The 24,199-nt window shown below is 41.3% G+C and overlaps 1 protein-coding gene across 9 annotated transcripts in view; it reads right to left on the bottom strand.

Annotated features, from left to right (window-relative positions):
* Positions 1-4,368: 4,368 nt before the first annotated feature.
* Positions 4,369-24,199, bottom strand: part of TTC27 (tetratricopeptide repeat domain 27) — a 172,748-nt gene continuing 152,917 nt past the window's right edge. For 6 of the 9 annotated variants that reach the window (XM_005296273.5, XM_065589208.1, XM_005296274.5 and 3 more), the window contains 4 exons: positions 23,954-24,151; positions 20,290-20,401; positions 8,157-8,257; positions 4,369-4,617 (listed from right to left, as the gene is read on the bottom strand). In XM_005296273.5, coding sequence (XP_005296330.2) covers positions 4,495-4,617; positions 8,157-8,257; positions 20,290-20,401; positions 23,954-24,151 — 534 coding nt within the window. In that variant the 3' untranslated portion in view covers positions 4,369-4,494. Of the gene's footprint in view, positions 4,618-8,156; positions 8,258-10,611; positions 10,809-10,846; positions 10,981-20,289; positions 20,402-23,953; positions 24,152-24,199 lie in introns of those variants that run through there. The other 3 variants (XM_065589205.1, XM_065589207.1, XM_065589206.1) reach the window with 3 other exon arrangements.

Genomic DNA, 24,199 nt, shown 5'->3' with positions numbered 1-24,199 from the left:
GACTACCAACCCTGTCTCTCTCTGACATAAACACAAACATTTTAAAGAAAAAAAGCGTTTTCCATCTCCAAATCTATTTTCAAAAATTGCTTTTGGAACACACAGCAGCCAGTCTGAGTAATCCGACTGACAACAATTCCATTCACATGGTAGTAGTGTTTTCCTGTTTAAAATAAGATTTTCCTACCCATGCTCCAGTTTATTTTTAAGTTCAGAGAACACAAGTTGTATGTCACCAGCTGCTTTTTCTTTCCTGCTCCATTTGCATTTAGCCTTGAAGGGACCCAGTTTTATTCACATTTGGATAAACAAACTCAGAAAAATGTAATTTACATGTATATTAGCCTGTAAATGATGTGTGTTTCCTTGGCTTCACTCATCCACCAGTAGGTTTGGTCAATCTCACATCCACTGTGGAGACTGGGCCTGAGCAAAAATGGATGAGGAAAAAAAATCTGGTTTATATGTTCTCGGGGAAAAAGTAATGCAGAGCAAGATAAAATCAATACATTTCATTCTGAAAATAGAGCCCTTGCTGTAACCCAAGCACATATATTTCCTTAATTTAATTTTACAAATGTGTCCTAATTATTACCATACAAACCCCACACCATTTTAGGTCTTAATTATTCCAGTTTTCCCCCACCCCCACCTCTTAGGCCTCTATGTGGTACTAAGGCAGCTTGGTATTATGGGTGGAGGAATAAAAAAAAGTGGGAGAAAGAAAATGTAAGATGATATGATGTGGCATTTGTTTGGGATGACCTGCTTGACTAACTTGTGGCTTCACCATCCTTACAGATTCCTCGCTACTCATGAGTAATGCATCCATCCCAAAAAAATCTGACTACCACCACACTGTACTGTTTTCTCTATAGACACACACACACACACACACACTTGCTCAAATTTATAAAAGTACCAGTTCTAGAATCTAGGTATCATTGATTAAAAATACAGCACACCTTTAATAATGTAGCTTTGAACCTTATTAGGTTAATGACCTGAAGAAAAAAAAAAAGATCTCTTGATCAATGCAGGCAAACTGCCCTCCCTACCATACAGACCCTTCATAACTTTATGCAGGTCATCCCCTCCTCCAAAAAAAGCCTCAGAAAATAGAGTAGCTGTTCAAGAGCAGACCAAGGTTAGAGGTGAGTTCCAGAGTCCAGGACACAAGAATGCCCTGCCACTAGTGGCTGTTATCTTGATCACCTACCAGATCATAACTGTGCTGGTATCCTACGAGGATAGAGGTGGGGCTCTAACACAACCAGAACCCAAACTGGATCAGAATCAACATATTAAGTCTCACTCAGAACTGAATGGCAGCTAGTGCAGATTACAGGTGGAGTGTGCTTTTTGTGTGAAACACCGCGTAACAGGTGAGCCAGTGAATTCTGCACCACCTGTAATTTCCAAATGGTTTTAATGTGTAGACTCACATAGACATTATCCTTCCTGGAGATGATAAAGGCCTGGTAAGGGTGCCAAGGTCCACATTCAAAAGGAAAGGTCACAACTTTTTGCTGTGTGCAAATGAAAGCAGTAACAATGGCTCCATGTTTATCTGGCCATCCAGAAACTCATGTCTTGCTTGTTTTTCCGCATCTTATGCACGAGTCTTCTATTTTACTCTCGTAAGTTGCTTGACTGAGTTAGCAGCGTTGGATGAGATGGATAGGGAGAAGAGAATTATTTGCATGTGGAACATGCTGTAGTCCATATTTATCATGAATACTTCTAATAGCCCTATGTAACCTTTTGAACAAGAGGGTTAACAGAATGGAGTTCTGTGGAATCCTGCATGACAGAACCCTCTGGGCAGATGAGCAATTGCCCAAAACTACCCACTGGGATCTTTTAGAAAGGAGCAACTTCACCTACTGTTGTTGGGTCTCTAGTCATGTTCCACCAGTAGTATTACAGGCAACCAACAGATTTAAAAGAATCGGTATGAACACCTCATTTACATTCTACACCAGGAGATCAACTAATGACAAGTACTAATTGGCAGGCCAGACGTGAGGGGCCTCCACTATCTTTTTACATCAGCAGTGACTGTTTTGGATTCTCATCTCCCTGCACACTGGGGATTTGTGCAGAGGTGGGGGGAAGATTCTTAGGAGGGCGCTGTAGAGGACCCCATCTGACAGGTTGCATTCACAGCCTGGTTGGTGTGGATTGGAGGTCGTGGACAAGGGTATAGCTGAGCTGGGTTTAAAGAGAAATGTTTAAAATGAAAAGTAATTGAGGTTTGTAATAGGAACTAGTAATAACTACAAAGAAGCTGGTGTTAGTTTATATTTAAAAACAGAAACATTAAACCAATAAGTAGATCTCTCACAATTACCCTGACCACTGTTGCTGGTTCCTTCTCTATCCATTTCCCATTCCTTTTGTGTGTCTCTTTTTACATTTTAACCTCTTCAGCACAGAGACAGTGTCATCCCCCTGCTTGGGAAGTGTCCAGCACACTTTGGGAGATAATCCCATGTAAACAAATTGTACTAAATAATTTTCCTGCTCATCAAGAATTGAACAAAAGTCTCTTCCAAATTTAGAGTACTGAGACAGTCCGTGTTAGCTGTCCTGATAAGTTATCTGATCTTTCCCTTATCATGCTCTAACATAGAATCACAGAAGAGGAGAGGCAGGAGTTTAAAAGCAGAGGCTGGTATTCCTTCATGTTAAAAGTCACCTTCTATCCTGGAAATGGGAGTATACCCAGCCACCTCAGTATCCAGTCTAAAACAGATTAGCTTTGGTGCCAGGAAGCTTGCCAATTTCCATCATTTACTCATCAGGAGGATTCTGGGGCCACAGAATCACCAATAATCCATGAGGCTGCAGCAGTTTTGGGCTTGTGAGGGGCAGGCTTCAGTGGAAATACCCAAATTTAGGAATTTAGGACTGTGTGGGTGGGAATGGCAGTCCTCATGCCACGCTAGGAAGTTTTCCATTGTGAAGTGGGAGAAGACCAAAGTTCTTGCAATGATAGGGTTCCCTCTGCCCTAATTGGCAACTGTCTCCTCTTGAGATTCTGAGTCAAATGTTGCTGAATTGAGGAGTATAGAAGTCAGATATCTCAGAGTGAAGGTAGCTTTAGTCTCCATGACCTCTATGAAGTCTTCCATGATGTATCTATTATTAGAGAAGTGGCCAGACACAGAATCAGTCAGGGTCAAAGTCAAAGCTGTCTATGTTCTGTGCAATGGAGGATGTCTGCAAAGTGAGTGGGGTGGGGATGGAACACTACAGGCTGCATTAGAAGAGAGGAGGACCCTTACAAGTGGCCACATCAAGTGAAGAAATAGTTATAGTAAAAACAATCAATGGAGAAGGATAGTTAAACCCTAATTGCAGAGTACTACTAATTATTTATTTATGCACAAATTTTAAGTTTGCTACTTCCACTGTTATTTAAGGGGTAGATAGATGTGTGTAAGTGGAAAATAATGAGGGTTTACTCCCAGATTGCTAAATGAGCTCATGCTCCACATCTTCAACTTTTTGTTAAAAATGGGTATGCTACACAGAATCAGTGGACATCATTATTTATTTTGAAAATCAAGACTGCTGAATATAAGAAACATATGTCCAAGGTGATGGTGGGATGGTTCTTGTTTAAAATCTGCCACCATGTAGAAAGGAGGACTTGGGAGATTTCTCTGCCTCTGATGGATTTCACACCTCCCTGATAGTGCTAAAACTTTCCTTCCAGAGATGATTTAGTGCTAGGACTCAAAAATAATTCTAAAAAGCATTTTTTTCTTCTTTTGAAATAAACCAGATTGTACCAAAAGGTAGATATTCTTAAAAAAATACAAAACAAAACCAAAAAAACAACTGGTGGTTGAGTTTCATAAGTCTCCCTACAGGTCTCATGGCCTCTACTTTAAATGATGCAAGTTGAATACTGCTGTGTCCATCACTATATTTTTAATTTAATAACTTGTCATTAAATATTCACCTTGCAAGTACCCAGCTACTTGGACAACACGACATTTGCTTGAGATAACAGAAAATAAAAAAACGTAACAAACTAGAATTTTTCCTATGTCTCACCTTTCCCCTTTTCCCAATTAAGACAAGATCTAAATCATTTTGCATTTCCTCCTATGCTATAACATCACTGGGATCGCTTACTGTCTCCACTCTGCAGCAGTGTACAGCTATATCCTGGAGCCAATTATATAATGCACTCAGGCAGAACTAATCCTAAATAAATGCCTTATAAATACAATTGGTTTTATTCCAGAAAACTCAGGCCCTACAGAAGCAGACACACAATTTTAAGAGATTTAGTAGACATGACCTTAAAAGCAGTTTAGAAGCTTAGGGAAGCTGACTGTAAGGACATCAATGTTGTACAGGAAAACATTTATTAAAAATTTGTGTTGTGTGTTACAGTTGTTGCAATTTCATCAGCAGAAACTGGAGCAAATAAAGTATGCCATCGTTGTCTTCCTTCTAGGAAATCTTATTTTTATCTCAGCACTGATTCCTCAGCTGGTTGCTCATTTCTTGCAGTTCAGCAATCATGCTGTCCATAGCTGTTACTTCATCAACTAATTCACTGGAAACCTCACTGCTTGTTGCATCGGCAAAAAGTTGCTGCATAATAAACACAAAAACAATATTTAATTATATTTACAGTCATCATAATCTAAACTAGATGCAGTGAGATCATCCTACAAACAGAATTAAAGTCCCCAATTTGCATATCATGATCTCTGATCTCTCTCTCTCTCTTTTTTTTTTTTTTTTGCATCCATGGTCGTCTCTCTCATCTTAACTTGACCCACCAATGCCACTTTGTGGTGAACAAACAGAAGGCACACATAGAAGTGAATGACTATCACTCTCTTCTCAGACTCAGAGCGTGTTTCCTTTTCAGTACTCCTGACGTTCTCCAGTCTGCCAAGGAAAGCCGGGCTTCTTTTAAGGCCCACTCCTGCTAATCTAAGAAGTTTTGCCATTAAACTCAGTAAGCAGGATCAGACCCTCCCTTCACACTGAAGTTCACACAACACTGTTGTGTGGACTGATCTGTTTGGTAAAGAAGTAGTTGTTCTGTATTTTAAGTGACTTGGTAATTTTTCCTAGTATGTTATACTGTATATAATTTGTTCCAGATTGCCAAAATAAACATGTTGTCACATTTGATGTCAGAACATGAGTGGGTGGCTGCAGGCATCTGTCACTAATTAACTCAATCAACAGAAAACAAGAAGCTGACGTGTAATAATAAGGCTAAGCACTTATACAGTGATTTATATTTTTAAAACTTCACTGTCAATAAATCCTGTAAAATACTGCAATTCTTCCTTTACATGTAGGAAAAGTGAGGCAGAGAGGTTAAATGATTTGCCTAAAGCAGGGATCGGCAACCTTTGGCATGCGGCCCATCAGGGAGATCTGATGGCAGGCCGGGACAGTTTGTTTACCTGCAGCATCCGCAGGTTCGGCTGATCGCAGCTACCACTGGCTGCAGTTTGCCGTTCCAGGCCAAAGGGGGCTGCAGGAAGAGGCATGGGCCAAGGGAATTGCTGGCCGCTGCTTCCTGCAGCCCCTATTGGGAGCTGCAATCATCTGAACCTTCAGACACTGCAGGTAAAGAAACAGTCCCGGCCCACCAGCGGATTTTCCTGACGGGCCACGTGCTAAAGGTTGCCGATCCTTGGCCTAAAGTCATACAACATGTTAGTACTAAAATTGGGATTAGATCTCAAGACTTCCGGAGTCACTCCTTTGTACTGTCCACTAAAAGACAATGCTACCTGACAGCCAGATTCTGCTATGCTTAGTCATGTTGCTTTCCTCAAGTTAGTCTCATTGAAATGTATGGGACTATTTGAGGAGTGAGGTACCACTTAGCATGAATATGGTGGCAGAATAAATGTCATGCTTGTGATCAAAAGGGAAATCTGGCCATAAATGTCATGTTTTTGATCCAAAGGAAGCGTGTAGAGTGATTCACTTTGTCAAACTCAATGACTAAAAGACAGAATGAAGCCTAAATTTAGATAGGATAAAAACTAACTAAGGGTATAAGGATTGCTATGGGATATATATGTCACCACCACCATCAAAATATAAGAAAATAAGATGGACATATAAACACAAGTATGCTATGGAGATCCGAACAAGAGTCACCAACTTGTTTCACAAGCGCTTTGCCACTGAACAAAGAAATCCTTCTTACAGAAATATATATTTGCTCATTTTAACAACTACACATACGATTTTTTTGGACACTCAGCCCAGCAAACTCAAACTAGGAATTTGGCAGGCAAGTTAGATCCTTTCTGTGTAATGCAGCTAGTCAATTTACACTGGCTCAGCATTATTTACATTACACTGACATTTTTTTTTAATCCACTACTTTCTTAACGTTATTAAAGAACTAGTCAACTAGACTAATCAACTAGATATGCATGATTTACTTTAATAGAAATTGTACTGATTTGTTCATATCACCTCTACTAGTCAGGAAGTTTTAGAATTTGATCTTTAATTATTTTCTCTGCTCTTTCTTTTCTTCTGAAGAACAAGTCACTAGTCTAAGACCTAAGATCATTCTTAGTACCTTGAAAGAACAGTACTTTGTTCTTTTGTTTAAAAAAAACCCCAAACACCGAGTCCTCAAACTAAATACAAGAACCAGGTGAAAAAATGGCTATATTGGAGTTACTGCTGAGCAGATATGTATAACACTAAACTTTCGAAGGGGATAGTATTTAAACAAAACACAAACAACTTTGGAAGTGCACTGTGAAGTTTAAAATTTAAGACAAAAAATTGGAACATACAGAAAAGTCAATTCAGATCACCCAAGCAACTTAATCCTGCCCATTTCACTTCTCTTAGAACGGCCAGAAACTTAGACACCCTTATCTGCCAGGAACATACAAGTCCATTTCATCAGTAACTTTTGGAATTAAGAACACATTTTATTAGACTCTGATTCTTAATTTTCCAAAGATTGCACCACACAGAATGATTTAAACCACCTGGACTTGTGTTTACATCACTCATGCCAGGGACTCCTGCCTCCTTTCAAGAGTCATACTCAGTCTAAAGAATAGACATACAGTCCTTTACTATTTACTGAATCAAAACAGAACACACAAACGGCAATAATTTACCAGTATTCCCAAGAGGTACTGGAGTCAGCATTTAAACAAGTGCCATTAGTCATGGAGTCAGCATATCTAGAGATACAAACTTCCTAGGCCCAGATCCTTAAATTACAGTACTTAAATGGTGAGAACCAAGTTTAGCCAAGTTTATAATGTATATAAAACCTATGCTCTGTAATTCACATTCTACACACGCTGCCTAAGTACAGACACAGGATGAAACCATCTTAAAAATCAGATAGGAACATTAATTTTTATTCAACAAAAATATATTCAGGAGCAGGCCTTAGTTAAAAAATGAGTACACCTTACACAGTACAGTGAAGGGAAGGAAGAGTGAAGGATAGAATGTTGATGGTTGTACAGGGACAGAATTAAGGATGACTGCATAGCTACAAATTTTCAATTTTATTTTTGAATTGTCACATTTTTATGGCATTTTCAAAAAAGCTTAGTGTTATGTTTGTTTACACCTAACTACAGTTTAAAATATTTTGCCTAGGAATTAAAAAAAATATTTAATAATGCCGAGTCACAATAATTCTGGCAGATTTTGCCATCTGTGCAGAGCTGGAGCCCAGTGCTTCTCAGATGGTCTCCCACAACCCCTGCTCCCAGAATGGTTTCCTGCCTGGCATTCTTCTCATGTCATCCACATATGGAAAATAACCCAGAAGTAAAACATAACTCAATTTCTGAAACCTTCCAATCTTCCAAACCACCTGTGCCAGTTTGCGTGACATTTTCCAATAAAATTCTAACTTGAGCTAAGAATTGGCCTGTGAAATTTCAGGATGATTGGTTTGGTTTAGGCAAAGCTGGGGAGAGAAAAATTTGGCTTATAATAGTGACCCTTAACTAAGCAGAAATAAGCATCCCTCTATAATATAATGTGATTCATGGGCATTATCTGATCTATAAATGTCTTCTATTTAGGAGGTGGGCTGGGGGATCAGAACTAGAGAAAGTCATAGAGACTTTTCCTCTGAGATATTTCTAAACCAATCTCACCTTTGCTTTGGATGTCAATCCACGCAGGTTGAGTCGAGCTGAAGAAAGAATCTGCAAAGCTTCCTGGTGATTAGATTTGTTTTTACCGCACTTTATTGCCACTAAAAGTCAAAGCAAAGGGGTTGGGAGGGGGGGAACATTTAACACCATAATGATAGCCTGTAAGTATAAATCCAACAGTTAATCAGAACACTGAACAGCTGTCATAAAACTTTTTGAACATAATATCCCACAAAGAGAAAACTTGATTAAAAATGGTAAGTTTGCTTAAGGAGAAAACAAAACCGTAAACAAGGATATGTCCAGTTAAGATATATTTTAGGATTCCTTCATCAGTCATACTCACTATTTGTATCGACAGACCCTACCATTCTATAAAAAAAAAAAAAAGTCCCATATACCGGCAACACATACACTATGTATACACATTCCTTAAGATTTCACTATAAAGGAAAACCTTAACCCTGACCTCATATTTCTCTACGAGAAAACACACCACACCAGACACTTCACTGGTACACAGATGTCTAGATGGGTGTGCTGAGCGATTACTGAGGCATGATTTTACTTTGCAGAAGCTGTGTTGGTTAGTTCCCATCATAACAAGATAATCCAGGTGCTATAGAATTCTATTTCTATTTTTTAAATTTGTAATTTCCATTTCAACCAATTTACCCAGTACTGTTGTAAGGCTTATTGGTCTATAAGTCTCACTATCACCTCATGTACTCTTTTAAAAATAGATGCATTTATTATACTCCAGGATAGAAGCTAATTTTAATAAGATTGCAGATTTTGGTTAACAGCTCAACCACCTCATTCCTAAATTCCTTCAGAATTCTTGGATATACGATATGATCCTTAACTGGCAACTGATACTGCTTAATTTTTCAATATATTCCAGCACTACTTCTTTTGACATCTCAGTCTCTGACAATACCTCATATTTACAAGAGGAGGCTACTTCCCTGTAACTAGAGGTTCTTCAAGATATGTGGTCCCTATCTGTATTCTACTGAGGCTTATATGCATATGCCATACATCTGGAGCTGGAGATTTTGAAAGTAGTAGTGTCTGCTGGTCTGCACATGTGCCCTTGCTCTGTCTCATGGTTACATCCAAGGCGATGAAGGGCAGGGTGAAACAACCACACTCTCAGTTCCTTCTCCACTGCGAACCAAGAAATCCACAGCAGAGGGGAAGGAGGGCGGGATTGGAATACAGATAGGGACTACACATCTTGAAGAACCTCCAGTTACAGGTAAGTAACCTCATCATCTTCTTTGAGTGATGGTCCCTATTGTATTCCACTGAGACTGATTAACAAGCGGTACATAGTGAGAAGGAAGATGATGGAACTGTGGAACGAAGAACAGCCATGCTGAACAGGGCATCCATCGCAGAGTCTTGCACCGAGGTGTACTGGGAAGAGAAGGTATACACCAAGTGTGTGTGGGGGGGGTCTTCCAATAACAGATAGCTGTGTGTAATGCATCCTGAAATCCACTTAGAAATACTTTGAGCAGAGATTGCTTGCCCCTTAATCCTTTCTGCTATAGCGATAAAGAGACTAGGAGACTTCCTGAATGATCTTGTCCTCTGCAGGTAGGCCAGGGCCCCGCAGATGTTGAGTGAATGAAGGCACTGTTCCTCCACTGAGGTGTGTGGCTTCAGAAAGCAAGCAAATGTGTGGGTTGGTTGAGATGAAAATGGGATACAACCTTTGGCAGAAACTGGGGACGCAAGTGCAGGGAAACTTTATCCTTATGGAATGTGGTAAATGAGGGCTCCAGTTCGAATACTCTTCTCGCAGAAATAATAGCTACTAGGAATGTGACCTTCATGAAGAGGAGAGACAGGGAGCTGGAGGCTAGTGGTTCAAAGGGTAATTTCATCAATGTTGTGAGGACAAAGTTGAGATCCCACTGGGGAGCAGTGCGTTGAACGGAAGGATACGTTTGTAGGAGGTCCTTCCGAAACTTTGTAGTCAAGGGGTGTGTAAAGACAGAGTGCCTTTCCAAATGGGGGTGGAAAGCACTAATTTCTGCTATGTGCATCTTTGACGATGCTGCCCGTGGGAGCCAACTGAGGTCACTCAATCAGGGTGAACTGCAAACAAAACGGGGCAGACAAACCCCCAAAAGCTGGTGGTTATTCTAATACTTAGATTTACCAACCCAGCACAAAGTAGCTTCTATCGTACCTCATTGGTTACTCAGAAGTCCAAACAACACAGTTCCCTTAAAGTGCCCAGCCTCAGGCCTCCGTCCAGCACACCTGTCAGATATGATGATGATTACTGAAAATCTTATCTCATCATATAAAAGAAAAGATTCTTCCAATCCCAAAAGGATCAGCCACAACCCAGGTCCAATTATAACTTAAATCTTACCCAAAATACACGCTATAGTCAATTCTTATTAACTAAGCTAAAATGTATTAAACAAGAAAAGAGAGAGTGTGTTGATTAAAAGATCAATATACATACAGACTTGAATTCAATTCTTGAGGTTCAGACACATAGCAGAGGTGAGCTTGTAGTTGCCAAAAGTCGTTTTAGATATAGTCTATAGGTTATAGTCCAATGTCCATATTCAGGGTGGCTCCAGTCAATGACTGGGGATCTCAATCCTTGTGGCTTAAGGTTTCCCCCTCTTGAAACCCAAAGCAGATCTGTGATGCAGAAGGATCGTGTCCCAAGGTTTTTATACACTTCCAGCAGCCTTTTGGCCTGAGAAAACAATAGGCTCAACTTTCCTTCTTCTAAACATCATGGCACAGGATAATTTATCCATTAAACAGTTCAGATACAGGTTACCACAACCTTCAAAGAGACATATAGACAATAATACTATTTCACTCAAGTATCATAAATGTTAATATTCCTTTTTTGATCTTTGAATTAAAGTTATAGCAATAGACAAGACTTGTTTGCTTACATCACAAGACCTGAGCAAACATCTACCCTTGAGATCTCTAACAATGCAGACTTGCATTTCAAAGCTCTATTCATTTACATATCTTCCTAACCAGTCCTTAAGGTTCACCCATAGGTCAGGTCAGTCTGTGAGTTAATTAACTCTTTCTGGCCCTGTCACCTTCCAATGAAATATTATATTACACTCATAACGTCACAGCATATTGACAGAGTTGAGAGTGAGTCCTGACTCCTTCAGGGACAGGAGATAGTCCAAGAGAAGAGGAATGCCCATGGCTTCAGGGGCAAGACACTTCTGCTGGGCCCAGGAGGTGAAATGATTCCACTTGGCCCAATAGGACTGCCTTGTGGACTCTTTCCTGCTACTTGAGAGGACATACTGTACTGCCAACGAACATTCCCATTCTAACGAAGATGCCCATCCAAAAACCAAGCTCTCAGGTGAAGGGTGTGCGGATTGGGATGTCTGATCCTGCCGTTATGCTGCATGAGCAGTTCCAGAAAAGCTGGGAGCGGAAGCAGGGGACATGTAGACACGCAGAAAAGAAGGGAAAACCAGAATTGGTGAGGCCAGAACAGGGCGATCAAGATGACCGTAGTTCCCCCACTCCCCCATCTGATCTCGTATAGGATACACAGCAGGAGTGGTAGGGGAGGAAAGGCATTACTGATCTGGTACGACCAGTGGATAATTAGGGCATTGCCTTGGGAAAGGGTGCCGAGCCCTCCCCAGGAGCAGTACTGGATGTATTTGCTATTGGTGCTGGAGGCAAAGAGGCCTCTGGTCAGAGTCCTCCAGCAGTCGAAAATGATGGCAATCACAAAGTTGTGTAACTCCCATTCATGGTCGGCCACAAATTTCCTGCTGAGAGAGTCTGCAATCATGTTCTGAGTCCCCAGAAGACAGGCCGCTGACAACAGGATCTTGTGGGTAAGGTATCAGTCCCAGAGATGAACTGCTTCTGCACAAAGCGCTGGTGACCTCGTGTCCCCTTTTTTGTTTATGTAGTAAATGGTGGTATTGTTGTCTGACATGATAAGAATGACATCACAGGAGTGAATGGATGGGAGAAATGCATGACATGCTGTCCTTACCATGCAAAGAGCAGTTTAAGTTCCTTGTGTCATGAGTTTGCTTATGTGGGCACCCCAGCCGTTGAGCAATGCATCTGTGATGATCATCATGCTTGGAGAAGATGGAAAAAGGGTATCCCGGTGAAAACCTGAGCTGGATCCATCCACCATCGAAGGGAACAGAGAACCTCAGGGGAAACTGTTAGTAAGAGGTCCATGGAATGGTGCGTGGGATAATAGGCTCTCTTGAGCAACAGCTGTAGGCATCAGAAGCGGAGATGAGTGAAGGCAGTGACGTACATGCATGCTGCCACATGGCCAAGAAGGGACAGGCAAGCTCTGGCTGGAACAGAAGTACTGGTGGCCACTGTGGTAATCAGTGCTTGCAAGGCCTGAAATCTATCCTCTGGTATGTAGCCATGTGCCTAGACCACATCATTATGTGCCCTGATGTACTATATGGACTGCGTGGGATACGCTCACCCCAGGGAGGAAAGGAGTAGGAGCAGCAAAGAGGTCGAGGCTTGAACTTCTTGTCTGGATCACACTGTAGCATCCAGTTATTGAGATAAGGGAAATATAAGAGCCCCTTGACAACAGTGAAGACCTGTGGAGCAGTGGTGAGTCCGAACTGTATAACTCTGAAGTGTCTTGGGCCTACCGTAAATCTCAAGAACTGTCTGTGGGTAGGATGGATATCTCAATGGAAACAAGCGTCTTGCATATCAAGATCCATAAACCACATCTCTCTTTCTATTGAGAGTATAATGGCTACAAAGGTTGCCATATGAAACTTTGGTTTACGTATGAAGTGGCTGAGACGACAGAGATCTAAGAGTGGTCTCCATCCTCCCTTCTTCTTGGGCACCAGGAAATAAGTGGAATGGAACCCTGCACCTTGAAATGCCATAGGAACAGGCTCTATCAATCCCCTTTGCAGTAGGGAGTCTACCTCTAGGGTGAGCATACTGTCATGAGAGTGGTCCTGGAAGCAGGACGGGATGAGGCATGTGGATGAGGTAGCATCATGAACTCGATCATATAGCCATGTCGAATGACATCCAAGACCCACTTGTCTATTGTTATTGCATTCCGAGCTGGTAAAAAGAGTGCTAGATGTCCCCCAAAGGGGGAAGTTGTATGTATGATAGGATGCAAGGCAGTTGACGGCTCTCTAGATGCACTCAAATACCGCTTATGCGAAGATTGAGTGTGTGGTGTTGCAGACTGCATGGGCAAACCAGGAGGATGGGACCATTAGTCTTCTGACACTTACGAGAATGCTTGTAGAGTTCCCTGATGAAAGAACTGAGGAGTTCTGAACACAAAGACTTCACCACTTTGTGCAGGAGGTGGGTGGTAAAACTTTATTTTTGAATGCAGGGTGTTTTTTTTTTTTTTTACATAATTCTACATTTTTAAATTTAACTTTCATGATAAAGAGATTGCACTACACTACTTGTATTAGGTGAATTGAAAAATACTATTTCTTTTGTTTTTTTTACAGTGCAAATACTTGTAATAAAAAATAAATATAAAGTGAGCATTGTACACTTTGTATTCTGTGTTGTAATTGAAATCATATATTTGAAAATGTAGAAAACATCAAAAATATTTAAATAAATGGTATTCTATTATTGTTTAACAATGTGATTAATCGCGATTAATTTTTTAAATTGCTTGACATCCCTAGTTACTAGGTAATCTTATTTCTAAACAGTTATACACATTAATAACTCTTTTCCATTGCTTCAATTGGGAAGAATCACTGTAAGCTACGGAGCTCCTCCAGCTATGGATGCCATGACCTCCAGGTACTTTGCCACTACTGGGGCAGTGATAGGTGTCACCTTGTTAAGTGGTCTAAAATCAATTGTTTAATCTCCAAGTTTTTCTGTCTGCTTTTCAGACCAAACAGCTGCATTATTTGTGCTCTGGTGTTCTACTATGACTCCCTGTAATTTTTTTTACTGTTACTGGGGATACAAACAAGTCTTATTTCTTAGTACTTAATTAATGAATAAGTGGCACCTGTGTATCAGCATATCTTGTCTGAATGCTCCCTTATTAAATGGCATGTCTTCCCCAGGTAACCCGATCTAAATGTGCCCCTAAACCAGCAGGATCTTGTGCTGAAACTGGGGAGATTGGGAGCACCTGGCTTCCCTATAGTGAACTTTTGGAAGGCGGGGGAGATGTGGGTACAGCTCCCGCCTAGTCCGCTAGTTTTCTGAACAGCTCTGCAGTATGCCATCTGTCAATTTGGTCCCTTCTCTCATATTGCAATAGCCACTTCCAAACTAAACTCCTCAGTCAGAGGGTCTCCACTGTCTCCTACTAAAATTTCTACCTTGGCCTTCCTTTTTATTTCATTTTCCCCCATTCTGTCTACCTTGCTGGTCCTCTTTTTCCCTGAAGACCACTATTAGAAAAGGTCACTACTGATACCTTTTCAATCTTCTTTCTCAGCAGTGGCCATCCTTCCTTTTGTATTTTACATACAGCTTTCCTACATTATCAACAGCAGCACCTGAATTATTAGATGCCACCGCTACTTCCATTGCCATGCCTAATTCCAAAACCAATGTCCCTTCAGCTTTTAACTGTTGTTTCTTTTCAGGAAAGCACATCCCTCCTGGAAAGAAAGACTTCACCACTTTACCTCCATAGGGGAATTCAGAAAACTTCTCTGGACTAATACCAGGGCTAACCTTGTTCCTTTCCTTCAAACTTATGAGCATAGCTTTCTCAATGCTCATCCCAGCATCACTTCCCTGAGCCACATTATTAACCACCTGCAAAGCCTGCATCTCCCTCTGCAAGCAAGCCATCTTCTTCTGGCCATGCGCATGGTCAGTCACGGTCTGCTGGTCCTGAGACTCCAGAACTACAGCTACCGCTGCCAGTGTGGCAGTATGCTTTTCCCTGAAGCAACAATCTTGCTCCTTTAATATCTTAATTTTCTGCCGTTGCTTATCACAAGTGTGCTACAGCTTTTCAATCTGCAGCACATCCTTTAAAGTATTCACTTGCAGTGTGGAATTCTCAGCCTCAAGCTGAGCCTTCTCCCTAAAACAATAATCCAGTTGCTGCTGGAGCTGCTGATTCTGATCTAGGGAATCTCCCAACCTTTCTGAATCCTCTTACTTCTGTATTCCTTAATTATTCAATTCCTTCTGCAACATATCCATCTGGGTAGACTATACCAGCACAGTGGTTCTCAGAATTTCAGCCTCTACCTTTGAATCAGCTCATTCCTTCTGTGTGGCTGCAACATGAGCTTCCTGCATTAAAGTAGTATCTCTTAAAGTGTCAGCCTCTGTTCTCAGAATATCAACTTCTGCTTTTAAGATAGCCTATTCTCCTAAGGTATAGGTCTTTCCCCATTTTCCTCAACTAACTCCTGTACTTTTGTTTCTAAAACCATTGCTACCATTTGTAAACCAGCCTTTTTCTTTGGAGCTCCCATTGCCTACATAACTGCTCATATGCCTTAGGTCCAATAAAAGCACCAGGCTTCCAGGGACCATTCCCATATGTTAAAACAAAATTCTCCAACCCTTTTCCTAATAGCATACCCTTAATAGTACTTGATTCTCCTTTCTTTGCTGTCATTTAGATGTTATTAGACACACATAGCAAGGTAATAATACTGGAGTCCTAAGTTCCCTAGTGTAACTCACAGACTATGGCAGGAACATAGATTGCGACCCTAGTTTCTACCTTCTTGCTTGTGGGATTGTGTCTATGGTCCTTCACCTCCCAGACCCACTGGTCTGTAATCCTATATCGTAAATCACAGACAAAGACGAATCTAGCTACTGAATGTACAAGAGAAAATGTTCACAGGACCACTAGAAGTCCCAACCACTATTTCTTGGTTGTCATGACCACTCGGGATAATTTAGCGGTCCTGATCACTATTTCTTGGCCGTCACGACCATGCAGAAAATAACCACTACTGTCTTGTGTCAATCGTCTTCTTTCCTTAAGCTCCTCCTGGCTGGCTTGCCAATTTTCTACCCCAAAAACAGCTCACCTATCACCAATCTATTCTCCTAAGGTACAGGTCTCCAGGGTGGCTAAGGAACTACCTGGAGGATACAGACACAGCCTTCCGATAAATGACGGACAGCTACAAGTAGTATTCTTTTCCAAAACAAGGCACCTTTTAATTGGTGCAAACAATCCCTAACACAGTAACAATATTAATGTGATAAAAACACAAATCTGTTATAACAAGTGAAAGAGCACCCCAAACCATATTGCCTTGCAGTTTGAAATTATCCAAAGTGGCTGCGCCCTGCTTCAGATGGACAGTCTGCTGTAGGTTCCTGACAGCAACTGATAACAGTTCTTTAGGTCATACATATAAACATTCCCTCCACAATCAACACACACACACACACACACACACACACATCTTTATTACCACCGACAAAAGTACACACTAACACCATGCCATCCGACAGTATGACTATAACTTTAACTGACAAGCCTATTCTGTCTGATAACTTTGCTTCAGTCACAAGACTCCCTCTGCTGCTGCTGCCTTCTCATTTGCTTCTTTGCTACCATTCTCTTCTCTCCTCCCTATGCATCCCAGTCTATGTCTCTGCATTCCAGTGGCAGGACAGGACTCCCTCTAGTGCTGCTTTCTGCTGCTGGTTCTTTTTTACTGTCAGTTCCTAACCCCCTCCGGCTTCTGCCCGCTGACACATGAACTTTTATACTATCAGAACTTTCTAGACACTTCTGCTAATATTGATCAGATCTTTCTTGGACGCATGCTAACATTCCAAACATTCCAAACTGTCAGTTCTATTTTTAGCCTGCAACCGTTGTTTTCTTCAGAGTTATAATTTGCTGACCTTTCCCCTACTTTGGTTTTCCCGCCAATTCTATTTTTAGTGCTATATGACCTATAGCTTGTAATGGCAGAGTGACTCATGCTTATTTAAAATGAAAGCCAGGGATACAAAATGGAGTCTGAGAAATTTCTCTGGTATCAGATGAGGGACTCCTCTCAGGTGGATTGAGAAGGCTCCGAAGGCGGATACTGGGGCCAACACTCCCAGTTTGGCCAACCAGGCAGATCTGGCGGTTGCTGCAGAGGGCCCCATGTAGCAGGATACCAAAGACTCCTGTGCTGAGGAAAGAGTATTGCCATTGAGACGGCAGGAACTTTCGATAGTCATCACGATGGTACAGGAGAGGTGGATTGTGCGTTCTGTCTGAATCCTCCGATGCCAAGAAGTCAGAAACTTATTCGAATGGCAGTGCCATCTGAACCGTATAAGTCGTAGGGGAGTGGTCAGGAACATAACCCAAAAAAGGTAAGTCCAAAGCAGGAGAGGTGGATTCTCTTAGGGGGTGAGTGCACTGGGAGATGTGGAGACTTCACCTCTTTCAAGGCAAAGAGTTCATGAGGTCCGGGTGCTGACTTGAGACTCTCCATTGTCAGCAGCACATGCTCTGTAGTCAGAACCAAAGCCAGAACAAAAGATTGTCTTGGAACTGAAGGTTCCCTCAACTTTGGTGGTGCTGATCCGGAAGGCATAAGCGGAAGGGGTACAGCGGGTCCAGTGTTTTGTGCAACTTCGTGTCGTGTTTGTGAACCTTGGAACACGCTGCTTTTCCATGTCTGAAACTTGTAGAGGATGCAGTGTCCTTCTTGGGCCTTGAGGAAGACTTACCGTCATGCTTATGCAAAGGCTTTCTTGCATCACGACTAGACCACAGCACGGGGTCCATAGCACTGGTACCAGCGGAATTAGGCTGGAGCGCCACGGTAGAAGGCATTATCTTTGATTGCTCAGACCAATGTACAGGGCAGGTTCCTCAGCCTGGATCTGACTGTGGCCTGACGGTGACCTCCATGAGATGCTTCTTGAGGTAGGGAGCCCAGCCTTCCTGTATATGGCTTGGGAAGGAGAAGCAGATACTGCACCTCGATGTGATGTGGGGCTTCCCCCAAGCAGTAAAGGTAGCGTTGGTGATTGTCACCACTGAGTGAGAACGAGCAAAGGCAGGAGGTGCAGATCTTGACCCTGGCGTCTTTGACATAATCTAATACCCGGGCGTGCGTCCTGAGGGGGGTGGGGGGGTGGAGTGAAGCGGGAGACCGACAAAATGGCATCCAAAGTCCTTAATTCCTAAAAACTGCTACTACTACTACAACACTAAAAATTACTACCAAAACAACAAAAATACTAACTATATACAAGGGTAAAAACAGTCTTGTTTCTGTATTTTTAGAAAACGTGTCACAAGACAGGAGAGAACAGTAGAGACTCTGACTTGGACCATGCGGTGGTGAGAAAGAATTGAGGGTGCCATTGGTCAGCCCCGCCCTTTATTGCCTTGGACGAAACCCTGAGGTGGAGCAAGGGGGTGTGCGCGGACGAACGGACACTACTATTTTCAAAATCTTTGGCTCCGGATGCATGCCGCATGCATATAACTAGACCCCTACTAAATTCATGGTCCATTTTGGTCAATTTAATGGTCGTAGGATTTTAAAAATTGTAAATTTCAAGATTTCAGATATTTAAATCTGAAATTTCATTGTGTTATAACTGTAGGGGTTGTGATCCAACTCTGAAAGCAGCGTCGCGGAAGTAAGGGTGGCATGGTATGCTATTCCCTCCCTTTCTTCTGCGCTGTTACTGGCAGCCGTGCGGTCTTCAGAGCTGGGCACCTGGCAGCAGCCACCACTCTCTGGACACCAGTTCTGAAGGCAGCGCAGAAGTAAGGGTGGCAATACCACCACCCCCAACCCTCTTTTGGGTCAGGACCCCCAATTTAAGAAATGCTGGTCTCCCTCGTGAAATCTGTATAGCATAGGGTAAAAGTACACAAAAGACCAGATTTCATGGTCCGTGACGTGTTTTTCATGGCTGTGAATTTGGGAGGGCCCTATGTATAACCTTAGTGGATACAATAGGGACCATCACTCAAAGAAGAAAGAGTAAATATAGTGCAAGCATCTGCCCAACATCCTCAAGTGTTGAAAAATGGCATGAAGAAATAATTTAGCTTCCGCACAAGGTCCTAATCCTCCTTAACAGATGTTTCCCTGTGCTATTCTTATTACTCTTTCTAATTGCCAAATCTCTTATTACTGTCTTGTTTGTCCACTACTGGCTTATCCATTGTGTCAAGGAGTAGTTGGTGAGAAGGGGTCTTTCTTTGTGGCTCAGCCTAATTTTGCATTCTTGGTTTCTCCCAGTGATCTGAACTGCTGTTTGTTGCTGGATGAAGTTGTCTAAGCCCTACTTTACACAAGTGCAGAGAAACTATATTAGGAGTTTGCACCAGTGTATACTATACTACACTATACCTCAGTGTAGTTACACTGGTGCTAATTTCCTTCAAGTAGACTGGTCCTTTAAATTTCACCATTAACATCTTTCATGCTTTCAGCTGTGAAGTAAGAAAAGGAAGTATATTATGAAGATTTGCACAATCTACTCTGAGCAGCATCTCATTTTGGCATTGTGGGTGGGTGGGCTTGGCAGAGAACTATCACTTATTTCCTCCCCTCTCCCCTTAATTAAGACCAAGGTCTCTAGAAGAACATCTGAGCCCCAATGAAGGGAAGCCAAGTAGTACAGAGATCATAGGTGGTATATCTATCTGAATCTCACTGAGAAGGATCCAAGACCGAAGAATCTATCAGAGTCCAGAGCTACACAGTCTACTGAGAATTGCCTCTCAATCTGTATCTCAAGTCAGCTGAGCTTATTTTGTGGGAGGCTTTGAAGAGTACCACTACAATATTTCTCCCCCAGTGTGCTCTCCCTTTTCACGGTTGAAACAGGAATCATTTTCTCTCAGTACTTTCTCAGGAACTTCCAGGGATCTCTACTGTGTGCTGCTCACAGTGTTTGCTGGCTCACAGGCCTTTTAAATACGCCTCATCTTGTACTCAGGAACTCCATCTCACCTCACCCAGACAACTTTTCACATGCAATAACAAGATTATATCCCAAATAATAGATGCCATATCAGTTCCAATATCTGAGGATAAGTAAAAACATATTTTGTTAGTGAGTTTCTTAAGTACTCTCTATATTCTTTATGAATAATATAAAATGTAATGTTTCAGGGCGAACATACCACGGGCAAGCTCTATGGCTCCTTTCACCAATTCTTTAAAAGACGAAATATCTTTCTCCCAATCTGCTGATTGCATTTCACATTTATGTGCCTTGGTGAGATACTGTAGTGACTGCAAAACAATCAATTAATGCAAAATTATAAAAGAATTCCAGTTTAGCTTTATGCACATATTAAACACTGCTCCCAAAAAACTGAACATAACTTTAATATGATGGATTTTCTGAGAGTTAGAAGGGCTCCCTTCTCTGCAACCATTAGCACCAGCTGTAACACAGATGTTCACTGATATTGCCTCTCAAGGATGTCAGGCACATACAATAACACGTGTCTGAAGATCATTTTTATTTTTTAAAAATTTGTCTAGACTGATGGACGTGACCCATGTTTGCCAGGTCAAAATAATTAAAAGCATATCCAAAAGGAAAAACACCTATATTTAATATTTTGAAGCCGTTCTGAACCTAAGGAATATATAGTTAAATACTACAAGGCTTTTTTCCAAAAATATTACCCAATATTATTTTTCTCAGACTGAGTTATTGCTTTGATACTGCATTTATTCCCAAAACCAAACAGAAGTATAGAAAATGAATGTAAACAGTAATCAAGGAAGAATTTTCATAAGCAGGAAACTTGTAATGAAAAACAAATGAGATACCAGTTTATTAAACAAATGTATAAATGAAAGGCAATAACCACCCTTTCAATACAATTTTTGTCCTTAGTATAATAATGGAACAAATAAAGGGAAAGAAAATATCTAAGTTGTAACAGAACCACTGATCACTATGAGTTTATGAAGACCATTTCTTGCCAGACAAATGGGAAAATAAATTGGGGAATAGGAATCCAGTGCTGTACTACAAGGATCTGGTCATATTCAACATCTTCACTATCTGGAAAACAGAATTGTGATACATGAAGTGGGAGGGGGGCAGGAGTAGCTCCCTTTGATGGACACCCAGCTAGCCAGTTAGCTGTAAAATCCCTGTAAAGGGTTAACAAGAAGAGAACAGGTAGTAGATAGGGGAGGCACACAATGGGGAATACAGGTTTCTGTGGGGTTAGTCCCAGAGAGGCAGTGTATAGGGCTGCCTGCAAATGCTTCCTTGCTGACATCTCATTTACCAGACCCAGCAACAAATAGGGGTTGAGTACGTGGGTGTCAGGCAGGAAGGGGAAAAGATCTGAGGCTGGAGGGTTGTGCATGTGTGTGTGTGTTTTCTGAGCCTGGATGTATTTGGAGAGAGAGGGTACTGAGCCATGGAGAGTTTAATCGGAGGTTGTGAGTAGGGTGTGTGTGTGTGCGTGTGTGTGTGTGCGCGCACCTTGCTGGGTTGAAAGCTAGATCAGAGGGGTGGAGGTTGGGAGTAGGAGAGAACAATGAACGAGTGACTGAGGGATAAATACCACCATTTGCTATAAAAGGTGTCCGAGTTTTTCATTCTGAAAGTACAGGACTGGCATCTTTTACTTCCCACTTCCCCATCAACCATGTTCTTCCCCCAAAATATGTTTCCTTACCAGTGTCCCTATATTTCACTTTGAAACACTGATTAACATGAAGGAGAGTGTGGTGGATTATTACCTGCCACCTCAGCAACTATTTTGGACACCAGCCATGACCAGAATAGAGAGATAAAATTAGGAAAGGAAAAATTTAGTCTGAATACCAGGAAAATCTTAACAGCAGCCAGATGTATGAGGCTGTGGAGTATTCTCCCAAGGGAACTGCTGGAAGCATCATTGCTTGAGTCTTTTAAACCTCAACTAGAACATTTTCTAGTGTTGTGTTCAAAGGGGACAGATGTGCATTTGCAGGGAGAGGGACAGAATGATCTAACAGGCCTTTTCCCATCTTTATCATCTATGATGCTATAAAAACTGCAAACATTATTTTATATTCTATTCAAGTTCTTTGCTTCTTTCACACTATATGGGTTTTGAAAAACTGCAATAGACAGCTACTTTGATTTAATGCCCAATAGGCACAGGAAAACCTTCTTGGCAGCGAGGAGATGAAATGCTTACTAGTGACCTTTCAAATTTTGTACAATAAAAGTTTTATAAATTGATACTGTAAATTAATTCAAGTTGTGCCTGTAGAGACTTTAATTTCTCAGTTCTCTTTCATGCTCCCTCTACACTAAAATACAGCCATGTCAGGGAACTGACAAAAGGGTACCCTAACTTTTACAAATATGGTTCCAATTTGCACGGTAGACTAGATTTTAACCATGTTTCATAACCAGTCTGGTTATGACACATAGTTAAAGTCCTGTCTCCTCTACATAGTGAAACCACATTTATAACTGGGTTAGGGGAAGACCATGATGTAACCTGGCTCCCTGACATGACTACATTTATAGCGTAGACAAGCTCTGAGTTACTTTTTGTGTCTCATTAGTATTTAGGGATGCATTACATGATATTGCAACTTCTGTGCTTCTGAATGCAAAAAGGGCAAAATCATTTTCATTGTTCATCTATAAATGTAAAGGAGAGAGGGAGAATCAGACAAATCAAAGTCAGAGGAAAAGTAAGTGAGGGCTAAAGCATGCAAGTCCACAGTGGAGAGTTTGACGAGAACAGAATAAGGAAGGACAAAGTGACTAGAAGTACGTCACCATGGATGTGTGAACCACAAGCCCAACAATCTGCATCACGTACTTATCACAGAATATTGAGCAATCTTCGTGCCTGATATTTCTGCCCTGGCCAAGGAGTGCCATTAGAAAAAACATACTGAATGCTGACATTTTAGATTTTCAGGTTCAGTGAAGATCTGATAACCCAGAGCTATTTTGGGAGTGTACATGGGTATGTGAATTTTGGAAACTTAATATCAAATTGTAAAGCACCATCCAGCATGAATAACAAAGTAAGGGCTCCAGTTGTGTAGCAGTTATTTTGGAAATGCAATCACTCTAGCCTCAATTTGTGATCTGAGAGGCTGAGGGAAAGGGGACGACATGAGGATTAGAGGCTAATATTCTATTAGGACAGAGAACTGTACATAGGCCTTGACACTTCAACAGATTAAGAATTAAATGGAGGAAGTAAACCCACTTTAAGCTACATAGAAACAAGGCATTCTTATTCTGGAATGTGTCCACATGGAGTACTTCAGGATTAGCTGTTTCTGAATTACTGCAATGTAGACAAGCCCTAAATATGCTTCCACACTATGATCCCAGAATTGAGTTTGGTAACTTATGATGACTCAGTGAGCCACTGTTTTCTGGAGGTTGCAGCCTTATCGCCAGAATCTAAGCTTTGAGTTAAAATTAAATCTCTAGCCATTATGGTTGCAAAGAAAACCTTCAAAATATGAACCTAGTGTAACCAACAGATGCTGTAATAGGAAATTTCTTCTTTTGAAGAAGATTAATATCCAAGTTTAGAATGATAGAATTATGCATATTTAAAAAAACAAACTGATGGAAAATTTAAAAATCTTCCTCCCCCCTAAAGAAAATATATATGTGGAGAAAAAAACCCCAAAAAGATAGAATGCCTGCAGCAAAATGCAGGAACAGTGGCAAAGTGTGTGTGTTGTATCTTGCTACAGTAGCTGGTCCACTAGAGGATAACAGCCTTCTACTGCTATAACAAACTCACATTTTAGAAAACAAAAACAAAACATAACCTCAACATTTACCTTTTCAGTATCTTCAGGGTTATCACTGTGTCCATTTCCACAGAGTTTTGCATACAGTCTCCAGATTTCCGCATCACCTGTCACTCTTGAAGTCACTCTGCCAAACAGCTCCTGCAATTTCCCCTTCAACCCCGTTGCCATCTCTCCATTGCGATCAGCCATTCCATCCACCACTGCCCTGACCAGAATATTCAGCACCTTAGAAAGCAGTCAGAGAGAGCTTTCATTTATATTCTGATAAACACT

Source organism: Chrysemys picta, chromosome 3 (genome assembly GCF_011386835.1).
Source record: "Chrysemys picta bellii isolate R12L10 chromosome 3, ASM1138683v2, whole genome shotgun sequence".
In the NCBI taxonomy this organism is placed as follows: domain Eukaryota; kingdom Metazoa; phylum Chordata; order Testudines; family Emydidae; genus Chrysemys; species Chrysemys picta.
Note: the sequence above shows the minus strand (reverse complement) of the source record. Positions and strands in the feature narration are given on the sequence as shown.